At 37.9% G+C, this 22,913-nt stretch overlaps 2 protein-coding genes and 1 long non-coding RNA gene across 5 annotated transcripts in view; 1 reads left to right on the top strand and 2 right to left on the bottom strand.

The window, feature by feature from the left end:
- Window positions 1-8,776, bottom strand: part of LOC116173018 (beta-1-syntrophin-like) — a 131,528-nt gene extending 122,752 nt beyond the window's left edge. The window contains exon 1 of the mRNA XM_031490306.1: window positions 8,042-8,776. Coding sequence (XP_031346166.1) covers window positions 8,042-8,528 — 487 coding nt within the window. The 5' untranslated portion in view covers window positions 8,529-8,776. The remainder of the gene's footprint in view (window positions 1-8,041) is intronic.
- A 4,854-nt stretch (window positions 8,777-13,630) lies between these two features.
- Window positions 13,631-14,979, top strand: LOC116173023. 2 transcript variants are annotated; one of them, XR_004145836.1, is made up of 3 exons: window positions 13,631-13,752; window positions 13,815-14,107; window positions 14,164-14,979. It is a non-coding gene; the product is annotated as an uncharacterized LOC116173023 (long non-coding RNA). The 2 variants fall into 2 exon arrangements; XR_004145835.1 differs by having other exon boundaries at window positions 13,815-14,979.
- On the bottom strand, window positions 14,446-22,609 carry LOC116173017 (purine nucleoside phosphorylase-like). 2 transcript variants are annotated; one of them, XM_031490304.1, is made up of 3 exons: window positions 22,344-22,609; window positions 22,176-22,288; window positions 14,446-15,408 (listed from the first exon to the last, which is right to left on the bottom strand). In XM_031490304.1, exons 1-3 carry the CDS (start codon window positions 22,454-22,456, stop codon window positions 14,654-14,656), a joined length of 981 nt encoding a protein of 326 aa, XP_031346164.1. In that variant the 5' UTR covers window positions 22,457-22,609; the 3' UTR covers window positions 14,446-14,653. The 2 variants fall into 2 exon arrangements, with proteins under 2 accessions (XP_031346164.1, XP_031346165.1); XM_031490305.1 differs by having other exon boundaries at window positions 22,194-22,288.
- Between the last annotated feature and the right edge of the window lie 304 nt (window positions 22,610-22,913).

Below are 22,913 nucleotides of genomic sequence, written 5' to 3'. Positions count from 1 at the left end.
TTTGTACAAAACCACATTCCACAATTACTTGTAAAAAGAATGTACACGTCACATTGGTTGCTTGACATTTCTGTCTACCTTTTGGGATTTATTGTGTAAAATTTTTCTCTTGATATTTGTTTTCGGCATTTCGCTCACGCTGTTTTTGCGGATAAGGCCGTTTTCGGTATGTACCAAAAATTACGCATTACCCTTGGCTTTGAATAATCATTTTTTAGGCATCTTAGTTCTAGCTTACTCTTTTCTTCATTATTACCTACCTACCTGACTAGTTTCTGTTGATTTCTATATCGATATTCCTCAGAATTTTGGTTTCTCTCAATAATGCGCAAGAAAAATTCATTCGGGAGTTCCACCGACGTTTTATTAATTGAAGCACGCGATAGATGAGTTTCTACATTACCGGCAGACCCCATCGTCATTTCAGTTAAGCCAAACCTGGTGACCCACTTACGTGGAATTTGTTTACATACACTTAATAATTGTTCCTGAATTGTAATTGCAAGTATAACGAAACGTTTGAAGATTATCGTCTTGTAAATTGCTCCGCTACATCTGATTCTACTTTGTCCGAAGCCGCTATTTACAATTTTTAATTACGTTATTTGTTCTACTCCGAAGAAATGGTTCAATTGGTTAGATTGCATAGAATTGTAGTTATTTGTGCATCGTAAAGTAGTTTTCTTTATGCTTTTATACCAGAACTGTAAGGATAACTCGTGGTCGAGTCGGAATTTTGTTTTTGGTTGACGTAAGTTGAATCATTGATTGAGTATTAATTACTGTTTGGTATACGAGTACCTGATCGGTGTCAGACGTTAGCATTGCTTACGCAATATTTTATGTGCTGTGCGATTCACTACCCCCTTTTTTATTTGTTGTGTTGTTGTCTGTAACAGATTGGCAGAAGTCGCCCTTCTTGAGCACAAGGCCGTTGCGACCTGTAGTTCAAAAGGTAATTTTTATTTTCGACGACTCCTTGATGTAACGTTTGATTACATACTGGTTTTAGATACAATCGAATTGAAATTGCTACATTTGTTTCGTAGTCATAGCTCCGTTGTTTTCTGCGAAAGCCTGTTTTGATTTGGATAATTTTGCAGACTACGCGTTGATTCCTTTTTGCTAAAAATTGATTTAAATTTAAACATTGACGTTTCAGATTTAGATATTACAGTGTCCTATCTCTAATATTTTGAGATCATTTATTAAACCACCCTCGATTGTGACAACAATATTGTAAATTGTAATATTGTATTGTCATAAAAAATTTAGCAAGTAACCACTATGAATTCAGGATCGCTCTGAACGGAACAAATACAAACTTGTGCGCAAGACAGTGAAGTGCAGAAAGATACATAGCGTGACCTCTAGCGGCGAAACAAAGAACTAAGGTAATAACAAATCTACCATATGACTAAACGGATTTACAAAGAAAATATCTAGATGGCGTAATAATATTAAATGTAAATTCGGAGTTTAAAAAACCGTTACTGTGTTTTATTTTTCTGTTATAATTGTACTCAATCATTGTTTTAATTTTTCCGAACTTGAAACCAAAAAAACTAAAATCCCTAAACAGTAGATAAACATTTCACTAGTACTCACATTTCTTCTCATTACACAATTGCCGCAATGCATGTTAAAAGCTTATCGGGCTAAGAAACTCTCTGGCGTGTTTAATCTTGGAAAAGCGCATTTCGAAGTAAATTAAGACGAAGAATATAAGTCTACACTATTATTGCAATTGAGTTTGAATGGAAAATTGAAGAGTTGTGTTGGGAAACTCGGTTCGAGGTAATCGTGTTATGAATGAACCATTTCGAAAATTAATTTCTTGTATATACGAGAATCTCCTTAGCGCTTAAATTGTAACCGTTTCGTGTAACGTAATTTTAAGTTTTTAAGTAGATGCACTTCATTTGGAGGGTTATTAATAAAATTGTTCCTTTTTGCTATGTTTCGGATTTTATAATGTTAAAATAGCGTGCGTGCTTCATCTCGGATCTCTTCGTTTTGATTAATTAGTGCGAAGCTTAAAGTGTTCACCCATTTTTCAGAAAATTGGTATTGATCTTGTTATACAAGGGATCGTATGTCACTCTTCTTTTTGCGTGACATATTACGAGTACTTCCCTTAGCAAAGCAATATCATTAACAATAGTTGGATTAACGAACATTATTTCTTTTAATAGCGACCTTAAAACTTTAAAACGAGGCGTCGTCGCCCCGTTTATCGACGTCTAAGTAGAAACGTGCTTGACACCGGTACGCCGTTAATTTAGTACAAATTTCGTGCGCCGTTTAATATTCTTCTTTTATAACTACATTTACAGAACTGTACATCGCAGATTAAAATAATTTGCGTTCCCTGCGTTTCTCTGGAGAAATTTTTACTTTGAAAATGATCAGGAGATGCGCTAATTAAAACACTGCATATTTTAATTAAATTTGCTATTTTGATTGGATGCTGAGCCGTTTAACGATGTTACCGATTCCTTTTTTGCTAAAAGCTAAATTCGGAAATTGTCAAGTGTAGAGTGGATCACGAGAGTTTAAGTGGGATGCTACTTTACACTGCCCCCTTCTTAAAAATATTTAATAAGATTAGCAAACGAACAAAGAAAACACGCTAGTAATGATCAAACACAAACCGAAAATACCGGTACTACAATATCGGTACCAGTTTCGGTTTCACTTGTATCGACTGTCAACTCGGCCAATCGCGGAGTCGAATCGCTTTCTTATTGACACTTTCGGATACAATTATTTTTTTCAGCAGTCGTGATCGTGACTAATATACGTCACTATGTAAAATAGGCACAGGGAGATGTCTGAATTCTCGAAAAAAGGCGTCTACGTAATCATAATTATTAATGCTCGCCGAGTTCCACTTTGATTTATTAAACATGAAATAATCGGTGTCGGCGCGCACGAATTGAATCGATGAAATATTTTATCTACACGTCCTAGTAATTTATAAAAGCCATCTACTCGACGTAAGCAATAAAAGATGAACGGTAACCAATTTTAAACTTTAATCCTTTCCGATACGTCTTATTTTATTTTGTTCGAGAGTACGGAGAAAAATCTAATACCGCGTCATTACAAATTATTTTCTTGAAAGTTTCAAATTTGCTTTCCCATTACTAGAAGAGAAATCTGTCGAATAAATAATTACTAATTACGGTCGTAATAGAAATGGTCGGTTTTGTTTGTTTTACTTTGTTACTCTAATCGCGTAACAAGACATGAAGACTGCATTGTAAGAAACCACCATGATCCCCCACTGTTTGGACGGAAATACACGTTTTGAAGCACCAGGAATCCGAATTGAACAAAATCTTGATGATGTCGATCGGTCTGTCCGTCTGTCGGTACCCTCATTGGTACACATATAAGGGCAGAATCGCAAGCGCAGGTGTGCGGGTGGTATCTAAACACGTTGCATTAGAAGTACTGAAGAGCTGAGGGTCGCAAGTCCTTAGCTCTCCCAAGCAAATCTTATACAAGACCAGATACAAGATAAAATATCGGCACTTCACACGACGAGTTTCATACTTTGACAGTTGAGAACTGAATAGGTATTTATTGTAAGAACTACATGCTATTTATATCCCAAAATTTCTTCCTTAATAACCTAGTTTCTTATATCTATTGTTAGTTGGGAACTGCTGATGCCTCGTCCTTGTCAAGAATGTCTTCCTGTTGTTTTGAATCCTTTGCGTTTTTGTTTCGTAGTGTTGTAACCGAAGTGTTTGGCGGCATTTCCTTATTTTTACTTCTAAACAAAATTATCCTTAACTTGGGGATTCGACTTCGGGCCGGCAACAAGTGCCGACGTACTTTTTAGCGAGCGCTGTTTAAGTAAAAAACTCGTAACTTTGAAACGCGAGGCGAGTACGGGCTCAAACGGAAATTGTCCTTATCAAGACACAAATAAAGCGCGGGGATCTAATTAAATTGTGAGGAGGTCAAGACAGTGTCAGGAATCTCCAACCAACAAGGGCGTAAAGATAAGTGCTAGAATTGATACTTGGTACCTAGAATTAAGGCTAAAATTAAATTGGATTAAAGGAGGAAAGATAGAATGGAGGGGCGAAGGCACGGAGGATAATTAACGCGATTGATTGGATCCCGAAAGGTAGCGCTCATACGCACTCGCAAATATACCTACCTCGAGGGGGCGAAACAAATTGGACCCTTACGAAGGAAAACATAAACTTGTCAATCGTTGAAAAACAAGTACCCTAATCCATAAATCAGACTCGTAAAGTGCCCACAGCTGAGGATACATCTTTGTATACATACGAGGGGAACCTTCAGGTTCCTAACAGCGCGTGTGGGGCCAGGGCTGGGTTGTTTTTTGTGCCTTCGTGTAGAGTTTCACACTTATCAAATAACTTTATTAGGTATATTGCTCAACAAGTGCCCGGGGAGTAACAATGTCAGAAACCACTACCACAGCGTGTCGAATGCAGTAAACATGATAGGGAAGGTAGAAGAAGAAGAATATCGCCGGAGACAAGGGTGCTGGGGGAATACGTGGAAGCGAGAGGAGCCGCCGTCCCTAACGAATATAGTCTGAATGTGGTATCCGCAAAGAGTGATACGCCAAGGAGGAGCGGAAATAACCAGGAAATAACCTAGAGAAAAGTGAGCTAATTGACGACGAATTAAGAAAAAAGGGAATAGATGTAGCCAGCCTACAGGAAACCAAACCAATAAGTGGGATGGCCGCAACAAGGAACTACGACTGGTGGATATGAGGAGGGAAGAAGGAGAGAACCAGCAGAAGCACAGCACTCGTAATCAGGAAACACCGAGGCATTGAGGTTGGGGAATTTGAAGAAAGAAGCGAGAGTATATCTATGGCCCAAAACAAGACGGGCATAGGAACGTAAAATCCTGTTTTTTCTGTTCCCGTTTGCGTGGGTTTTTAGGATAGTGTTTTACTCAAAAACTTCTGCGGGCATACGACCAACTATTCCCCAAAGTTTCATCGCAACAGGATGAGCAGTTTAGACACGCATAAGATAATTTTTATTTTACATAATAGCAGACCTATTGACATTGCCTAACATTTCCATATACTTCTCGGGTTCGATTCCCAGCCGATTCAGATTTTTTTTAATATTTTATGACTTAGCATTTCTACATTTCACTATAGATCGTTGGTATAGGATGTCTCATAGAGTGTTTCTAGTTTTTTTTATTAAAGGTAATGCAAGTGTTCATAAAAATCGGGTAAAATATGATAATAGGTACCGTTCATGTAGCTTTTCGAAAATAAGCCGAATGTTTAATTAGCGAATTATCCACGTTTTTTAATAATGTTAATGCTTTTAATCAAGTTTACATTCATAGCTAAATTTCTGGAAACTGTTTGTGACCATAACATTCAGTTCATTACAACTTTTATCATACAATCCTCCTTATAAACCGAAATAAACCGTGATCGCAGGGTTCAAGATATGCACAAGTTTATTTAGGTAATCTACCTGCTGTTCAAATTTCCTCTACAACTGAGTCGCTTCCAATCGGTTCAGCCAGAAATTGGAGTACAGACAGACAGACCTACAGGCAATTTCAGTGAAATTTTTTACCCCATTACAATAGTATCTTGCGGGCGGTAAAAAAAAGGTAGCTACTGAACTTATTAAAATTAAAGGAAACAAGTATTGATAGTAGAATCAGGCATACGTTTTCTGACAGTTTTTCAAGGTACTGTGCTGTACTCGGCTTTATAATTATACCGTGTGGAAACTTGCCACGGAGTATTTTCTCAAATATGGAGTTAGTTTGCGCATGTTCATTTTGTTTTGATAGTAAAAATCAAAGCACTATTGTTGGTTCTTATTCTCAAATGTCTTGCCTTTTTGTGTGAACTGTGCGATATGGAAAAACAAATGTGCAATATCAGTGAAAGAATGGTGCAATGTGTGCACTATTAATGCAACGTGTGCAACTTGTGCAATAGCTGTGCAATGTGCACAATATTGTGCAATATTAGGACAATATGTCCAATATTGCATATGAGGTACCTCTGATATTGAAGTGATTACCCCCTCGCCTCTGAACAACATGAAAGCACAGGTCCTGCTAATGGGAGGCGAGAATCTCGCTATGCAGTGCGGGATACAAAATATACGCAATCTACCTACTACGGTGCCTAGAGGACCACACATCCAAGACGACCGGAGAGCAGGAACCAAAATATCCCTTCTAGCAATCGACTTGGCGAAGGCCTTCGACCAAGTGAAGCATGAAGCAATAGTCACTTCTCTGACGCTGCTGGGACTGCCCAAATATAAACGCGTGCCTAAGGGAGTATACTAGTATACAATGGTTTGGGAAGAAGATCGAGCACCAAATGAAAACCAGAGGAATCAAACAAGGTCTCCCCAAGGCTCTTCGCACTGGATAACGCCGTAGAGCAAACAAGGAGGGTGGAGAGGAACTTCAGCGCCAATGGCCAATTACAATTACCGACTCTATTATCGTACGCGGGCGACCTACGCATTCAGAGTCACACACGGAATCCGGAACTTCGTACGAGAGAAGAGAATACCGGCCAGCTTGAAAATGGAAAAAAAACACGATCATAGCTCCGACAAACCTCAGCGGAAAGTACTAAAGATACTGATGGAAAGCAGCAACCTCACGAGAAAGGGAGACTGAAGATGAGGCAGCTGAGCTATTGGGGGCATATAAACACGAGGATCCCCATAGAGAGATGGGGGAAGAGTGGAACAGAGACAAACACCAAATGAAGAAAGCAGACGAGTACTTGAGATGGAGGAAGAATCAAACATAAGCACAAGCAGCTAAGAAGAGGGGAGGAGGAGGAGGAGGAGGAGGAGACAGAAAAGGAGGACGACAATAAGAAAGGGAGACACGAGGAAACGAGATCAAAGGATGGGGGCGTCGGAAACTAATGCAGATATTCCAGTGGCGAAGCTGTGGCCGAACCTTTCGGATCGGACAACACCCAGTTAGCCCCCCCCCCCACAACCTCCCCAATCTACGAAATCCACCATATTGTTTGGCATATGTCGCGGTCCGGCGCAATGGCAACAAAAGTGGTGGAGAGATTCTACTAGGGAAGGGACACATCCCCACGACAGTTGGCCAAGTTCTGGGGGAGGCGGCTACGCCAGGCATATGCCAAAGTATCAAGTAATTCAGTACTTTTTGGTAATCTTCTCCAATTGTACAAACATCTACTTTTTGTAGTATCACACGCATCCATTTTTACTCATGGTTTACCCCTCGGAACTGTATTAGGCAAATTTCTGTAAAAAAAAAATAGTTCCCAAACTTTCAGATATGAACGGTGCAGTACCTAATCTCAGTACCTAATGGTATCATTAAAAGGTAACCCCGCCACAATTACTTGCAGTTGGATCTTAAATCTTTTCGCACAAGATAAATCTCATTGTGGCATAATTTAATTAAACATTGTAAGTGCGAAGCATAAATTGTAAATCAGATATAAATTATTAGCGTGTGCCACTATAAATTAACAAGTGGTTGTAAATTAACACCAGATCTTTGTTAATTATGTGGAGATTAGAAGTTAAACCACCTATATCACATCTAATTTGGTGCAGTTTCCAATGTCACTAAGCACATTTTATTCGCAACGGCACGGGAGATTGGCGAAAATGAAAAATATGCAGAACACAATGCGTGAGTGACATTCTACACCTTTTCCATCATGTTTGCGAATGTTAAGTTCATTATTCAAAAATATCCATTGCCGTGACTGCAAAGAAAGCGTGATCTAATACGAAACAGCGAAAGCTAGAAGGGGATTATTTCTCACGTCACTTCAGAAGATGTCTAATTGACATTTCTGCAGTGTCTCACAGAAATGGTCCGAGCTTGGGATGGCAGCCAATACGTGTTTCTTTTGCAAACTCAGTTTTCGTGTGTTCCAAAGACGATTGATAGGTGAATTTTTATCCAAAAAAAGACTACGTGGAGTGAATGAGTTGTTCAAAGCGAGAGAGGGAAATTGCAACATGCAACAATTTACCTTCTAATTCGACGACTTTTCCGGCCCTTTTCAGTGCCTTAACCGCTTCATCGTGGGTCGCCTCCCTTAAATCTTCCCCGTTGACGGAAAGGATGGCGTCACCTACGTATAATTGTTCGGTTTGATCCGCCGCCATCCCCTTGAATATTTTACTAATAAGTATGGGCATCTTGTTCTCTTTACCGCCTTTAATTGAAATACCGAGTCCATTATTATCCGATTTGACGACACGCACTAAACGTTTCTGATTTGCCACCGAATCCGGCACGTCCGGCGTGTCACTAAGTCCGCTGGGGGTTTCGATGTTATTATTCAATGAGCCGTTCAGCGTAGTCGAATTTTCGCAGGATTCGTCCAGAGTTATGCTAAGATAGTCGTCTTCGAGGGAGACGAAGACGCGATACCACTGACCTCGAACGTGAGTTTCGAGGATGCCAGAACGACCGTAGTAACCCGGAGAGGTAACACCGTCACATCCCCCTGACATTTTCACATATTTTCCCGTCGACGTGTTTCAATAAGTGCACCGATCATCCGTCCGCAAAACACCTGCACACTCTCTCGCACTTCATACGTTACTACTACCAAGAATATTGTTGTTTTTCGGGTTAGAGCTCTTTTACAGAAGCAAGGCCGTCTCCACGGATCCCCCACACGCTTCGTCGTAATGTTGACAAACACACGCCAGACTGGCCGACGTCGTCCTGTCTGAAATTCTCGTTAAAAGCGGCTTTCGCCTGGCACCCTCATTCCCTATGATTCGGCGCGCAAGGGAAACCCCCTCGCGCGTTTCCATGGATACAGCTATCCTTTAGAGCCCCTTTCCAAAGTCCTTTAATTTTGATTCACAACCCGGTTCAAGGTCATCTAGCTGCGGGCGGAAAACTCAGCGGAGCTGCAGGTCGGGTTCTCGACGAGGGTGAGGGTTGAATGAGGTTCGCCGCTGTAATTTTTACGTTTCCATTATCGTACACCGTAATCTACACTACACGTGAATGATCTCCGGCATTAATATTAATTGGGTTACCGTAGCGAACACAATTTTCTACCTGACGGTGTTTGATTCAGTCTAATATATGTATTTCGGGCCGCTACAAAATTTATGAATATTTATGAGACCGGCGCCAGCATTTTTTAAATTGTTTGGGGCTGTATACTAAAACTCCGAACGATCCTTTCTTCAATTAACGAATATTGTAATTGTTACGCAGTTAACAACCTTGCATAATTATTAAGTCATTATTGCACGCAACGTGAACACATGTGGATAGTGAATGGAGACGATGCCTACATCTTTCATAACGCGCATCCTTTGTCGACTGCTTGTCACATACTTAGCAGATGTACAATAATTTATTACTCCAACGTCTATTTTTGTATTGACATGCAATGACATTTAAAAGGAACGAAGAAACTTTCTCCTTCAACTCTGAATTAAGGATCCTCAGATTCTTTATAGTTTTGTATTGTTGTCCGTCCAACCACCCGCGCCAGAACTCTTTTTAAAAGTGGCCGATCGCGTTCAAATTTGGCGTACGGGTACTACGCTATTTATGTGATCAGGAAGCTGGCTCAACAGGAACAAAAAATATAGGACTTCGACTGAATCGGGAACAGGAAAAACTGTTGGCTCAATATAATAGAAATCAATATATTTTATTCCCTAGGTCATTTATCGAGTACGGACTTTCGCTAGTTTATTCCCTATGACTTTTGGATGTCTAACAATTCAAAATAGCTCTTCTCTGTGGTCTAGGCCAACAATTTTCGAGCAAAATGTACCCAACATTATTCTTTACGCATGTATTTGGAGTTGTAAAGGCTTTCAAACACTTAAAAAAAACGCATGATCTTGTACCTGTAACGTTCCGTTGAATGTACTCTGGTTTGTGTAACTGACTGAATGCGCTCCTTACTCTGTTGGAAGTAGTTAGTACCATTGGCATTTACATGACTTTCACTTTTGCTTTTGTCGTAGTAATGAGAAGAATTGCGAAGAATGTCGAATATTACGCACACAACAAGACCATACCAGGGAAACCTTCTACGGGACAAAAACCTCGGCATAGGCCACACATATACATGAAATAAATCACCTACAGCAATAATGTAAGAGAAAATACGCATAAATAAAACATCTCAAATTGCATGATTAAAATCAGATAATCCAAATCAAATGCAATTAAACAATTTCATAAAAACAAAATACACAAGACATCATAAATGCAGTGGAAAACATAATAAATCAATTCAGTACAAAAACACATCAAAATACCTGTACGATCAATTGAGCTAACACAACTCGTAAAATAATAAATTGCATATACATAGGAAACGTGTAAATGGTGTGGCTCTACTCCAGCCTTCAATTAACACAAGTTAATTTAACACCAAAAGTACATGTGAGAATGCCAATAGCATGTATTCGTGTGAAAATCGATTATCGCTCAAGCAGAGCATATTTTAAATAGAGGAAATGTTAATGAGAGAGCCTCTAAGTATCTCGCATTGCTAAGATGCCAAGAACTGCGATCCGCACGAGATGAGTAGGCAACAGATACAGTGAACGGTCGAACTGTATTAGGTACCTGCTCCACGGAGACAGGTTGAACCACTCACACACAGAAACATCAAGTAAGAGAGCCCCCCTTTTACTGATAATTTTACCACTGATAATCAACTCCTTGTGAATACAGAAATAACTATTTAATAAAACAAAATAATGGCATAATCACGTGTACAGTACAACAAACAAACATGATTCAGATAACGGTACTCCAAACAAAGGCATGATTGAATATCGGTAGTTTATGCAAAATCAGCAAAACGTAAATAATATCATACTGTGACAAGAAATTCAATGATTAATAGTTAGTACAAAATAGAATAAAATGGTTACTACCTGTAAATACACCTTCAAAACACCACAAACTAAATAATCAAGAAGAAAAACCAAGGCAAGCGCCATCTTCTTCATTCTGCCACGTTCGTTTTTCCCTTAGGTAGCTTCGTTATGAAAATCCCATAGTCTTCGACATCTGCGCAGAACGGTCGATTGGTTATATACAGAGCTTATCATATTTTTGTTTCAGATGTAAAGGTGTGTTGCCTAACCATAAGGGTGGATTATCACAACTGTTAAATTCAAATTCTACCCTACTGTAGAAGGTAAAACGAAACTGTAGTTACATCGTGCTATTAGGTTATACCTACAACGATATAATTTCGTCACGCTAATCTGGTCCGGCCGTCGGTCCGTTTCGTCCATGTTTGCGATTAGGGAAAAACGGATTAACTATACGCAAAGACTGTTAGGCTAGGTGCACACTTGCGATTTTCTGTCGCACGGTTGTGTAGTCACAAAAATAAAGCGAGGAACTCACAATACAATTAATTGCACGCACACGTGACGGAAAAAAAGCTGCGACTAATAGCGTTTTCGATTGGCAAAACTCGTACTGCACGAGTGTTGCACGAGAAACTGAAGAAATCCATGTGAAAATTGCTCTCAATGGAACATAAATATTCGTAAATATTTGCTGTCATTTGTCCATAACCTCATTTTAGATTTGTATTTATACAATGATTTAGGTAATCGACAAATCTGTATTCTAAAAAATGACTGAAACGATTTCACTATTATTTATGATAAACAATGAGGAATATAAATTTGAAATTCCTGTAAAGAACCAATTTTTGGCGTTCAGTTTAAATAGTAAATGCAACTTTTTGTAAAGTAGAAGTTATATGGCTAGTTCATCATCTTCGCTATCGCTAGATGACAACAAAAAACTCTCCAACGGAAGAAACAAATTCAAATTGTCGCACTTTTATTTTGAAACTTTGCTCCACGAGCTCTCCGACCTCGTGCGTCAAAATTTGCACTTAGTGCGTAATTGTTGCATCACATTTGCCAATGGAACACAGAAAATTGCCCTAAAATTACCAATAGAACGTAAAAATTGCACTCGTGCAGCACGACTTTTGCCAATCGAAAACGCTATAAAAAAGGTAATAAAAGTGTCGCTAGCAGTCTATAGAATATGAGTATTGTAGGATGGAGAGTTGAGATATCTATTTCTTCAAAAAATGACGTATTCCCCAAAACAGGATAAAAAATGTTTACTTATTCGAAAATTTTAATAGGAAGACGTCGGAAAGCAAGTGACACAGTTTTTGTGACGAGTCCATCTCAAGCAAGAAACGTTATAATTTCGCGTAAACTATTATACCGTCGCATCGCTAGAATTTATTATAATCCTTTCAACACATATGTTGAAACAGGGAGGTAGGCAACACATCATATCTAGCATCATACAGTTTATATAAAACGCTTTCTTGACGTGTTGCGCTTAATAAGCAAATGCATAGAACAAATTCTGTTTATCTGAGACATTGAATTTATAACTATCTGAGACTCGAATTCCAATAGGCAATATTACAACATTTCTAAGAAAATTTGAGAACCGGAATCCTAGTTTACAGAAAATCTTTCGTCAGAGATCATTTCGGATGCCATAGGAAATTCCTTCGTACAGGGTGGGTTTTTTCCAATGCGAAGGAAAAAGATTTCAGTAACAAGGACGATTAAATGCACGACTAATTCGTTATCACCGACAAAAACATGTTTTTGCATACTTGTATAAAATATTAATCTGTGTATTGATGACGGTTAATAATCAAATTAACTTGTGTTTCACATATATCGGTCAGGAATAAGATGGCTTCAGTTTCATGCGGCACTCGCCGAGAAAAGGCCTGGATTAGCGAAGACGAAAACCTTGTTGTACTCCGACTATTTCAATTCATTTCCCACCCCCGCTATTCACCTAGTTTGTGTAACGGGAGCCCGTCGTCTGAATTCTATTTGATTCCAATTTGCACTGTTTTTAGACTTAAATATGTGCAATTGCAAACGGTCACTGAACCACCCACATTAACACATGTCCAGTTACCTGTCCTTAAAAAAACTAAAACTTTACCGCAATGCCCTAAATAAAAATTTTGGCAATAAAGGACGTCTTGTCCTGCATCTACTATTATGAAAATCTCGATGAAGACTTAAATTTTGTTAAAACGGTAAACTCAGCAGTCTTAATCACCTCTTCACAATTCTAAAGAATTCTTTAACAAATTTCACGAGAACTCATACCCTGAATCATAATTTGGGCTCGATTAAACACACAGCTAATCATATTAACCAAAAAGACCCGTTTAACATTTAGTACGCCTATTCAAAACATTATTCCCTTCGACACCTTCTTAATCATTTTGATAACATTAATCAGAGGCATCAAATTTCCCCTTCTCATTATACTCATTATACACATGACCATACTAGTCAACTCGATCCACATAGCGGGATTTTTTCGATGGAAACCAAGTTTTACTGTGGTGGATATAGCGGTTTCCTCATTCACCCAGTCAAATGGACATTTGGAACCATCTTTTTTTCCATCGCATAACAGTATGTCTTGTACATAATCCGTCACTATGGCAGTCGGGGGGACTTTATGCTGATTAGGGGAACCTCGCCTACACAATTCCCAAGGAATTGGTAATGCATGAATTAGTTCCTTTATTTTTCCTATTCTGACTGGACTGTATACTGTATGCCCAAGTTGTTTAAGTTCACCGATGATGTCCTCAATGGGGATTGAGTAACGGATATTACCAAGCACGACTCGGTATGCCCTGTCCTGTTTCATTTGGTAAGTGTGGTGAATTATTTTATTACTGTTCGTATAACAAATAAATTTGATGGATCCTGTAGAAGAGCAAGAGTCTTACCAAATGACAGGTGCATACTAGAGGCGATAAAAGGCGTTAGAGGTTATAAGCGTTTTCAGGCAACTATTACTGTTGATTCTTCCATGCATTGATGAAAGTGATGGCTTGGATGATGATGAGGGGGGCAAGACTGTTGGATCTGGAAATTGAGAGTTTTAACTTAATAATGGGGGCATTACTGTTGCAGGAAAGCAGACTGTTACGCGGGAAACAGACTGTCGGGAGCGACGGCGAGACCAGAGGAAGTGAGGGGTATGGTGAACAAAGCGGCGTGGAGTAAGTAACATTATTTTAAAATTAATAATACCATCAGGAATTAAGAACTCCGTTAGATTTCTACCTGTTCCTGATGTAAAAAGTTTATCTGACTGAAGAACTGGAAGATCCCTTCCGGGGGATGATAGCAGGGTTGGAAAAACGCTGGCTGTTAAAACGTCAAAAATAAAAAATATATTGTTATTTATTTTAAAACAGAAGAACCACCTTCGTATTCCGGTAAGTGCCAGCGTTGGTGCCAGTTACTATTGGGGGTACTGAGGTTATGTCTGTTGGCGTTTCTGTTGTCTCGCTGTGTGCTCCCAAGGATTGCATTGGAAACTATAAATAAATGGTGATGGGATTTAAATATTATTTATTTATTTTCGCGAAATGCTTAATCCTAACGGCGGCGGCTATATTCTGTACACTGGATAGCTAGAAATACAGCACCATGAAAACCTAATTCATAACATTAATTTTAAATGGAACGGTTTTAACACTAGCAATATAAATACATGCATTCATTTCTTACACTACGGAAAATTACATTCTAGGTCAGTGCGTTCACATGTTATGCGCCAAATGCACCACGATTTTAGAAACAAAGTGCCTCAAATCCGCTTCTCTTAACTTTCCAACGTCGAGAACTTCACAGTGATTGGCTTCATCACCGCAATCATAGTCGGTGATGCACATGTTGGTGATCAGACTAAACGCAAAAACGGACATGTTGCAATGCCTCGCCGTAATAACTTCATGAACTGTCGACATACCAACCGCATCGACTCCCAGCATACCCAACATTTTTAGTTCAGCAACCGTTTCAAAACTAGGTCCACCGAGACAAGTGTAAACACCGTCGTGCACCAAATCGCCAAGTCCTTCCAACGCCGCAATCTCTTTCGCCTTCCTAACCAGTTGCTTATCATACGCCGTATTCATAGGTGGAAACCTGGGCCCGAAGCGCGCTTCGTTGGGTCCCTGCAACGGATTATTACCGGCGAAGCCCATCATGTTGATGTGATCCTTGACAAGCATAATATCGCCAACTTTGTAAGTCTTATTAAGTCCACCGGCCGCGTTCGTGGCGATCAAATGCGTCACGCCCACCATCTTCATAACCCTGACCGGCATCGCGCACTTCCACAGAGGATAACCCTCGTAGTAGTGGAATCGACCCTGCATGCACATCACGGGTACGCCGGAAAGGCGGCCGAAAACGAGCTGACCGGCGTGACCCTCCACAGTGCTGACCGGAAAATTTGGAATGTCTTCGTATGGAAACTTGATTGGGTTGCTTAATGCCTCGGCGAGAGACCCTGCAAACAGAAGATAACAGTATGTGAAGTAGGTCAACAACATGGGCGTTTTTACAGCTGTAATCAATAAACATTAACTTGAATAACAAATTGTTTTGAATTGCGCGCTTGGTTTTTTTCTGAATGAATTCCATGGATCTTTCTTCATAGTATCTCTGACGTACTTTTCTAAATTGTGAAAGAGAGCGATTGCCCGATTTCCTAAAGACGCATTTTGGCTTGAGAAGAACTGTGAAAAAAGCAAAAGAAAGAAAGTCGAATAATCTTTTCCGTTGACCATCACACTACAGTATGATATCAAGAATTATTTAGCGTGTGCTTTGCTCAGTAACAAGGACACGGTTAGAGTCAAGAAAAATTGAGCTTGTTTATTTCAGTGAACTATTACACAACGAATCCTTAGTTTTTTCCTTAGCGCAGAAAAAAAATTGTACGATTGTAGCATTTTATTGATCCTATCACCTAATTTTTTGGACATGGTGTTTCTTTCAAACCACCACGAACAAACCAAGGTTCATGCTAACTTTTCATAATGAATATTTAAACTGTAAACTTTAAATCGCATAAAAACAGTTTTATTATTTACTGTTACAGCTGATTGACTGTGGTGATAATAGTTCACCAAACTTATTCAAGAATAATCTAAATGTTTTACAATCACTCAATAAATGCCATAATCGCTAAATAATTTCGTTTACCAGTTCTGTTATTTAATGTAACACGGAGACGAGGGAAATTAAAGGCATGATACGCCTTTTGTGGGGTACACTACAGCTACAGTCACAGTCACCGCAATGAGTTCTGTAAATTACTCCATTTTATGTCATAGTGTGATAAAATTGTAATACAAAAGTCACTGGCAAAAGTAAATAATTAATCTGTTAAGCTAAATTTTAATGTAAAGTGAAAGCTACGTGCAAATGATTATGTATTCTGTTCAGTTAATCAATGCCAAATGAAAAGAAATTACCTTGCAGTGCAGCCTACGGTAACATTTGCAATTACAACTTTCATATTTATCAACTTAGTGTAACGTTCACTGATGTATATTAGGACGCCTACTTAACCTTTCAACGTATGAAATTGAATTTAGAACGCTGTGATCTAATAACTTAAACAAATGAATTGGAAGAACTCGATGAAAAGGAAGAAGATTTTTAAGCATCGGAAGGACTTACGCCGAAAGAAAACTTAAAATTTTTAAAAATTTGAAGGCTTTTCTGAGGAAGTTGACGAACCCGAAAAATAATTAAATATACTAAAAGAAAAGAATTGAAAGAATTCGAGAGAAAAAATTTGAAAAAAACCGAAAATCGGAAGAGTTTATAGAAAAATAGAGGGATTCGGATTCTAATAGTTAATGATAATTAAAACAGCTCCGAAATGCATGTTTTTTTGACTTTTTCAGAGGTCATAAAGTAAGTAAGTAAAGTTTAGATACTACGGCGCCGTTTTATTACAAATTAACATAAAGTCATTGTAATATAATTAAATTAGTAAAAAGGGTATTTCATTTTAGACTTTTGAGCCAATATGCAAATGAACTCCTCATTATATATAATTATCAAGTGCGGTAGATAGGTTAATTACTCCGTAACTGAGTAATTGTTGGGATTTACCCTGTTTACGAATGTGTACATTTCTTTAAACCAAAACTGACCATTTGATATTGTAATACCTGCTTTATTAGGTATTGCGCACGTCTGTCCGTCGGCCGTCCCGTCCGTGAACACAAATGCTTTTGCTATTATTTTGTTGAATGTTTATATAGGATATCGCATGACTTAAAGACTCGGACATCGCTTGAGGTCACCTACAGTCTATAGCAATATGGATAGCATAAGATCGATCTAGTAGAGAATTGAAATATCTATTTTTCGTTTCAAAGGACGGCCTATTCCCAAAAATCAAAAGATGTCCACATCGTTACTAATTCGTAAATTTTAATGGAAATAGTTCAAAGTGAATATCTCTAAACTCGAGTGTCGAAAAAGGTACTCTCGAAAAGAAAATTGACACTGTGGATAAGACGTACATTTCGGTATACTTTTAAAGTTTGTGGGAAAAACCATAATCCCAAGCAAGCAGCATGATAATTTCTCATAACCGTTGCAAGTATTTATTTTTGATTGAACTAACCCCTTAAATTGAATAGCTGGTGTTTTTCAGTGAAACGTACTCTTGATTTAAATTTTATTTAAAAAAAGTGATTTTTGATCTTTAAACTTTAGGGATCATTTTGTAGGTTAGGCGACATTTTGGAATTTAAAAGGAAATCATGGAATTATTTTGGAATTCATGGAATTATTTTGGAATTCATGGAATTATTTTGGAATTCATGGAATTATTTTGGAATTCATGGAATTATTTTGGAATTCATTTGAAGTCCTTTTATTGAGTTTTACATAATTTTCTAGAATTGAAACGAGTATGTCTTATCGTGACTGTACATGTATGTTTTGCACGCGACTAAAATCATCTCATCCAATGATTTTGAATGGAAATATCGTATTAAAATAGTCGATGTGTTTTTGAAATTGATTAATGTACGCATTTAAAGCGAAATTTCTTGAACTATTTAGCATTGTAAATAAAGCCAAAGAAATCTTGATCAGTTTTTGCCCGTAAGTCAAATGATGCCATACATTTGTGTTATTGTATTTCATGAAAATAATTCCGGGCACTTTTTACCATTGCAACCAAAGCCAAAGAAATCATCAAGGGTTTGTAACGAAGGGAGACGAGGCGGCGCAGCCGCTCAAGTACAGGCTATGTTCTCGTGTTGATTCAAATGATGACATCAACATCACTCTCCTTTGAATTTTTTATGACTATACCTACAAGCCACAATCTTATTTTGTATAAATGCCAAATGTGATTAGTTTTCGTGGCTTCTGAATATTTGAATACTGGAATACTGTTATGTAAAGGGTCTCGAAACTATTTAAATATTATACCCCTATATTATACAGGCTCTTTCTTAATAACATGCTAATATTTAATGAGGTGATTTTTCGACTCATTTTAAGAAAATAACTTCCTAACAACGTTGTTTAGAACGTCATAATTTTTGAGATACAGCGTGTTAAATTTTTAAGAAAAAATCACATTTTTGTCGTTAACATACCACTTTAAATATTTTTATGAAATTTGATGTACGGCATTTATGCATGAAAGAGCATTTTTTAATTTCGAACAGAGGCGTCGGTACTGGACTCAGACTAAATATTTTTGAAGGAAAAAGTGGTAAGCCACTGCTTTCTTTTAAAATAAAAATTATGTTTGGATTCCTCATTCAATTTATAACCAATTTCATTCATTTGCATGCTGTTTTGAAATTTGGCAGTAATAAAAATTAAAAACGATTTAGTAGGTAATAAGCGGATTTTGTTTTATTTGGCAAATACTTTTGACAGTTGCCTACCTCGTCTAGTTGTCACGTATTTAAATCACGTACGAAAATGACAGTAATGACAGCAAAACTTTTAACTCCCTGTATCTCAAAAGTTAAGACGGTTTGGACATACGTCCATAGGAAGGTTTTTTCTTAAAATGGGCCCATAAATCACCCCCTTAAATATTAGCATGAAAGAGAAAAACTCTGTATAATGAGACAAGTTATATCCTATCCAAAAGCGTCTGAGCTCAAATCATGAACTCTTAACCCTAAATAAATCCCGCACATACCCCTATATACTACTACAATGAGACAGGTTATGCCCTGGCCAAAATGGCAGGAGCCTGAGCTCTACCCATATTCTTCGTACCGTTAAACCTTGGTGTGAATGTCGAACTCTGTTACATAACAGCCTTCGAAACTAATTTCATGTCCGTGAAAAAGGGTGACACAATACTTTACGAGTATGTAGATACGATTATGAGGGAGATAACATTCCCCGATGTTGTCGTACGGACTGAAAGCTAGTATAATGTGAAATTGTAAAATGCAAATTGGAAAAGAAAGTAAGAGAGTACATGTCCTGGAAGGTTTTCAATAGCTCCTTTTCCTTCCTTGTAATGAATGAAGTCCCTAGAGCTATTCTCGTGAGATTAATGGGCATTTTTACCGACAAGTTTAAGTTGAGCTTAGCTTAAGCAGAGCTTAAGATCAATGACAATGCTTAATAGCTCAGTTTAAATTTATCGGTGCAAATGGCCATAAGAGGGGGCAACTCTGAATTGAATTTAGAGTTTATTGTTTTGGCGGGAGTTTTGCTTTTTGGTTTTGAGTTGCGCAGTCGCTTCTCGGCTGAACCAAGGCATTTCAAACGGGCGATTTTGTTTTAACTAAATTCAGATGATGTGGAGTTCAACTCAAAAATGATAGTCAAAAAGTTTTAGACTTAAGACATATACTCCATAAGAAAGCAAGTTTCAAAATATAAATTTGACACAAGTGGTGAAAGCGACGGTTATCCTGAACGCTTAGTCGTTTACTAATATGTTATAATCAAGTTCGAAAATTGGTGGTTTTTATCAGTTTTTCTTAAATATTTAGAAAACTATACGGTTAGTCGCGAAAAGTGTCGTGTACAAAAATAATCTACAGTAAATTGTGAACAAAAATGGTCTTGTGTATAATCCTGCTAAAGTGAACGGTTCCGGAGGGTGTAAAAATGGAAATTTTTCGTTTCTTTTAGATATTTTTGGAATACTCATTTTTTGTAAAAGCAAATTCCGGTTTAGTGGCCGGTAATATGTTAGTGATAAGCCCTTGAAGGAACGACAACCTTATCACTTTCTCAACGAGCCCTACTTTTAAAGTTTTTAAAGAGCTTTCCACAAGTCATCACCTCAAACTCGCGTACGGTCGGTCGGCGGCGGTAGGACGGCTTGCTTTCATCACGTGTGAGTTGTAAAAATAAGAGAGAAATTTCACAACACGAATAATATTGAAATGCCAAGATTGGGCCTATGTTGCGAATTTAGTGTTGGGCGAACGATTTTATCACCAATATTGCACCGATGTGGTGAAACAATGTTGTTTCCATATAGGGCCAGTCTTGAATGAACAAACACTGACCAAAACATGGCGGCCCATCATTGGTCCAATCTTAGTCAGTATATGCTGGCACTATCCAGTATTGCCAATATTGTATTAACATTGCCAATATTGTCTTAACATTGTCAATATTGATCCAACGTTCACATATTGGAACAATGTAGCACTATATGCGTTTCATTTTTCCAGAAAATCAAGAAACTTGAAAAATTTCTTGTTTTACACCCTCCTGAAATCATTCACTTTGGAGTTGGAGGGATACTTTTACTTTAGATGTTGAGGTTAGGCCGTTTTTTGGACTAATAGCACCGTACTATACATATGTCCAATATGATAATGGCAATCACAACTTACATATTTTATTTTACAATAAAAAATTACACGGATACTGTGTACGTCCATATACTTAGTCGCCTCACTTTTTGTTAATGCAATAATTTTTGAAAAGGTTCCAAGAATACCCTAAGAGCCTAAGATACACATAAGAGAAAATGCATTACAATCAATTTCAATTTTACCCTAAGAAGATTTTAGATGATTCAATGAAGATTTATTTCTTAGCCTAAATTACACGTAGTATCAATGTTTTTCTTTCAACTTGATCCTAAGATCCTAACAAGAGAGTTCTATGGAAATTACAACATAACACAGATAATGGTTGTAACAGATTTTCCCGTGCCTTTGGGTTGGCCATTTAGAATTTTGCAAAGAAATCTTAGGATCCCGCACCCCTATTCGAGGAAGAAATTGGCTACTTCCCCGTTTAGAGGAGTTAATAGGGAGTTTTTTGTCGTTCAATGTCTTTCAGGCATATTTCCTGTAGCAGGAATAACTGCAGTTTGCTTCTTCTGATTTTTACACATCCATTAATTAATATTCGACCAATCAGCTCACCAATCCGACGATTTTTTAAGTGATTAAAAGCTAGGTAGGGAAAGCGTAAAATATAGTGGTTGTCAAATTTACCCTCTTGTAATAATCTGCTTAAAATACACTCGATCTTGGTTTTAAATCATAATTTTATTTTTAATTCACTTAAATTTTGTTGCCTCCTGGAAAAAACTCTCGATCAAAACTCAAAAGCATAAGATAAAATTTATCACGCTTTTGATTTCTAGTTTTTTTCCGTTGCAACAAAACTTTCGTGTAAAAATAAAATTATCCGATTAAAAATCAAGCTCTTGTGTATTTACCCCCGAGAAAACCTGCCAAAAATGTAAAGCGAAGTAGTGATTTCTTCCTCTTCCTGACGAGAGAAAAGTGCTTGGTAACAAAACATTAAGCGCACGATACTGGGATGAGAATAAATGTCAGATAGCCGACGAGAAAGAATGTTGAAATGCATTCCAAAAGATGAAAATTTTCCTTTGTTGCATTGATCAGATATCTGTTTGAAGGGAGCATAGCTGTATCAGTACATTGTCACGTATTCTGAAGTTATCTTCTTTCCATTGATCAATTAGATAATCTGGCCAAAATTTCACATCACTCATTACAACCAGAACATGCAAAGTACCTTTAAGTGTAACCACAACGCTTCTAATAAATGACCTTTTTACTAGCTTTTATCATAAAGGTTAAGCAACAGACCGATACGCATTACTTTCGTAATTACCGTAATTTACATCAATGGCAATGCTATTTGCGCAATCAAAGATAAAAATTCTTGCAATTGGATCTGGATGCTGCTTTATTTAGTTATCGTGATAGAAAACTTCCTAATTGATTTAGTTCAATTACTTAAATAAATAAAAAAAATATATACCCTCGTTCCAATACGCACCCATTCCCGAACCACATATTATCCCAATGCGTGGCCTGTAGGGCACTCGGTCCAGAAGGTACTCGGCTATGTTCACCACCGCTTCGTAGCTGTACCTACAAAAATATGGGATTCCGGATATCAGCGTCTTTGAAATTTCACTGCACTTACACGTTGTTGTTGGCGTAATATTGGTCGTTGGATGTTTCATTTTCGACAGCGAATGCGTGCCCATTGCTGGCGCCATTCAGGAGTCTCTTTTTAAGTTCACAGGTGCCGTTCATTTCAGTGGACAATACTAAACCTTGACTGTGAAAGCAAGCTAAACGATTCGTGTGAGCAACTGAGTTCACACTGCGCTGCTCATTCTTATATGGTCTGATGGCATCTTATTATCATTTAGAAAAAGTTACAACATCAATAACGATATTCCACGCTTAAAATAAATTGCTAATTACGTCAATTCCACTGGCATTAAAAATTCCCGTAACGTTGCGTGCGCGTAATTGTGTTTTTAATTTTGAAGTAAACCTGGTGCAGATTTCGGAAGACACGCTGGATTTGGCGAAGAAGGCATTTATTGTATACCTACTGCGTAGGTAATTTATTACGAAGAAAACATGCTTAAGGTCAAGTGCATTTAAGTAATATCCCAAGAAGAGGGTGGGAGCGCCTAGTGTGTAAAGTGTATCTTATCTAGTAAGTTTTGTTATCTTTGAACAAAAACACTTTTTATTCAAC

Source organism: Photinus pyralis, unplaced genomic scaffold (assembly GCF_008802855.1).
Source record: "Photinus pyralis isolate 1611_PpyrPB1 unplaced genomic scaffold, Ppyr1.3 Ppyr1.4_LG6, whole genome shotgun sequence".
NCBI lineage: Eukaryota > Metazoa > Arthropoda > Insecta > Coleoptera > Lampyridae > Photinus > Photinus pyralis.
The sequence above is the reverse complement of the archived record's forward strand: the minus strand, read 5'-3'. Positions and strand labels throughout refer to the sequence as shown.

What these genes read in the sequence shown, in the direction of transcription:
- LOC116173017 (XM_031490304.1), bottom strand. Translation starts at nt 22,456, where the DNA reads ATGAACGGCACCTGTGAACTTAAAAAGAGACTCCTGAATGGCGCCAGC. An exon ending in TATTACGCCAACAACAACGT is followed by an intron (nt 22,289 to 22,343) that starts GTAAGTGCAGTG and finishes ATATTTTTGTAG; the next exon opens with GTACAGCTACGAAGCGGTGG. An exon ending in GGGTGCGTATTGGAACGAGG is followed by an intron (nt 15,409 to 22,175) that starts GTATATATTTTT and finishes TTCTGTTTGCAG; the next exon opens with GGTCTCTCGCCGAGGCATTA.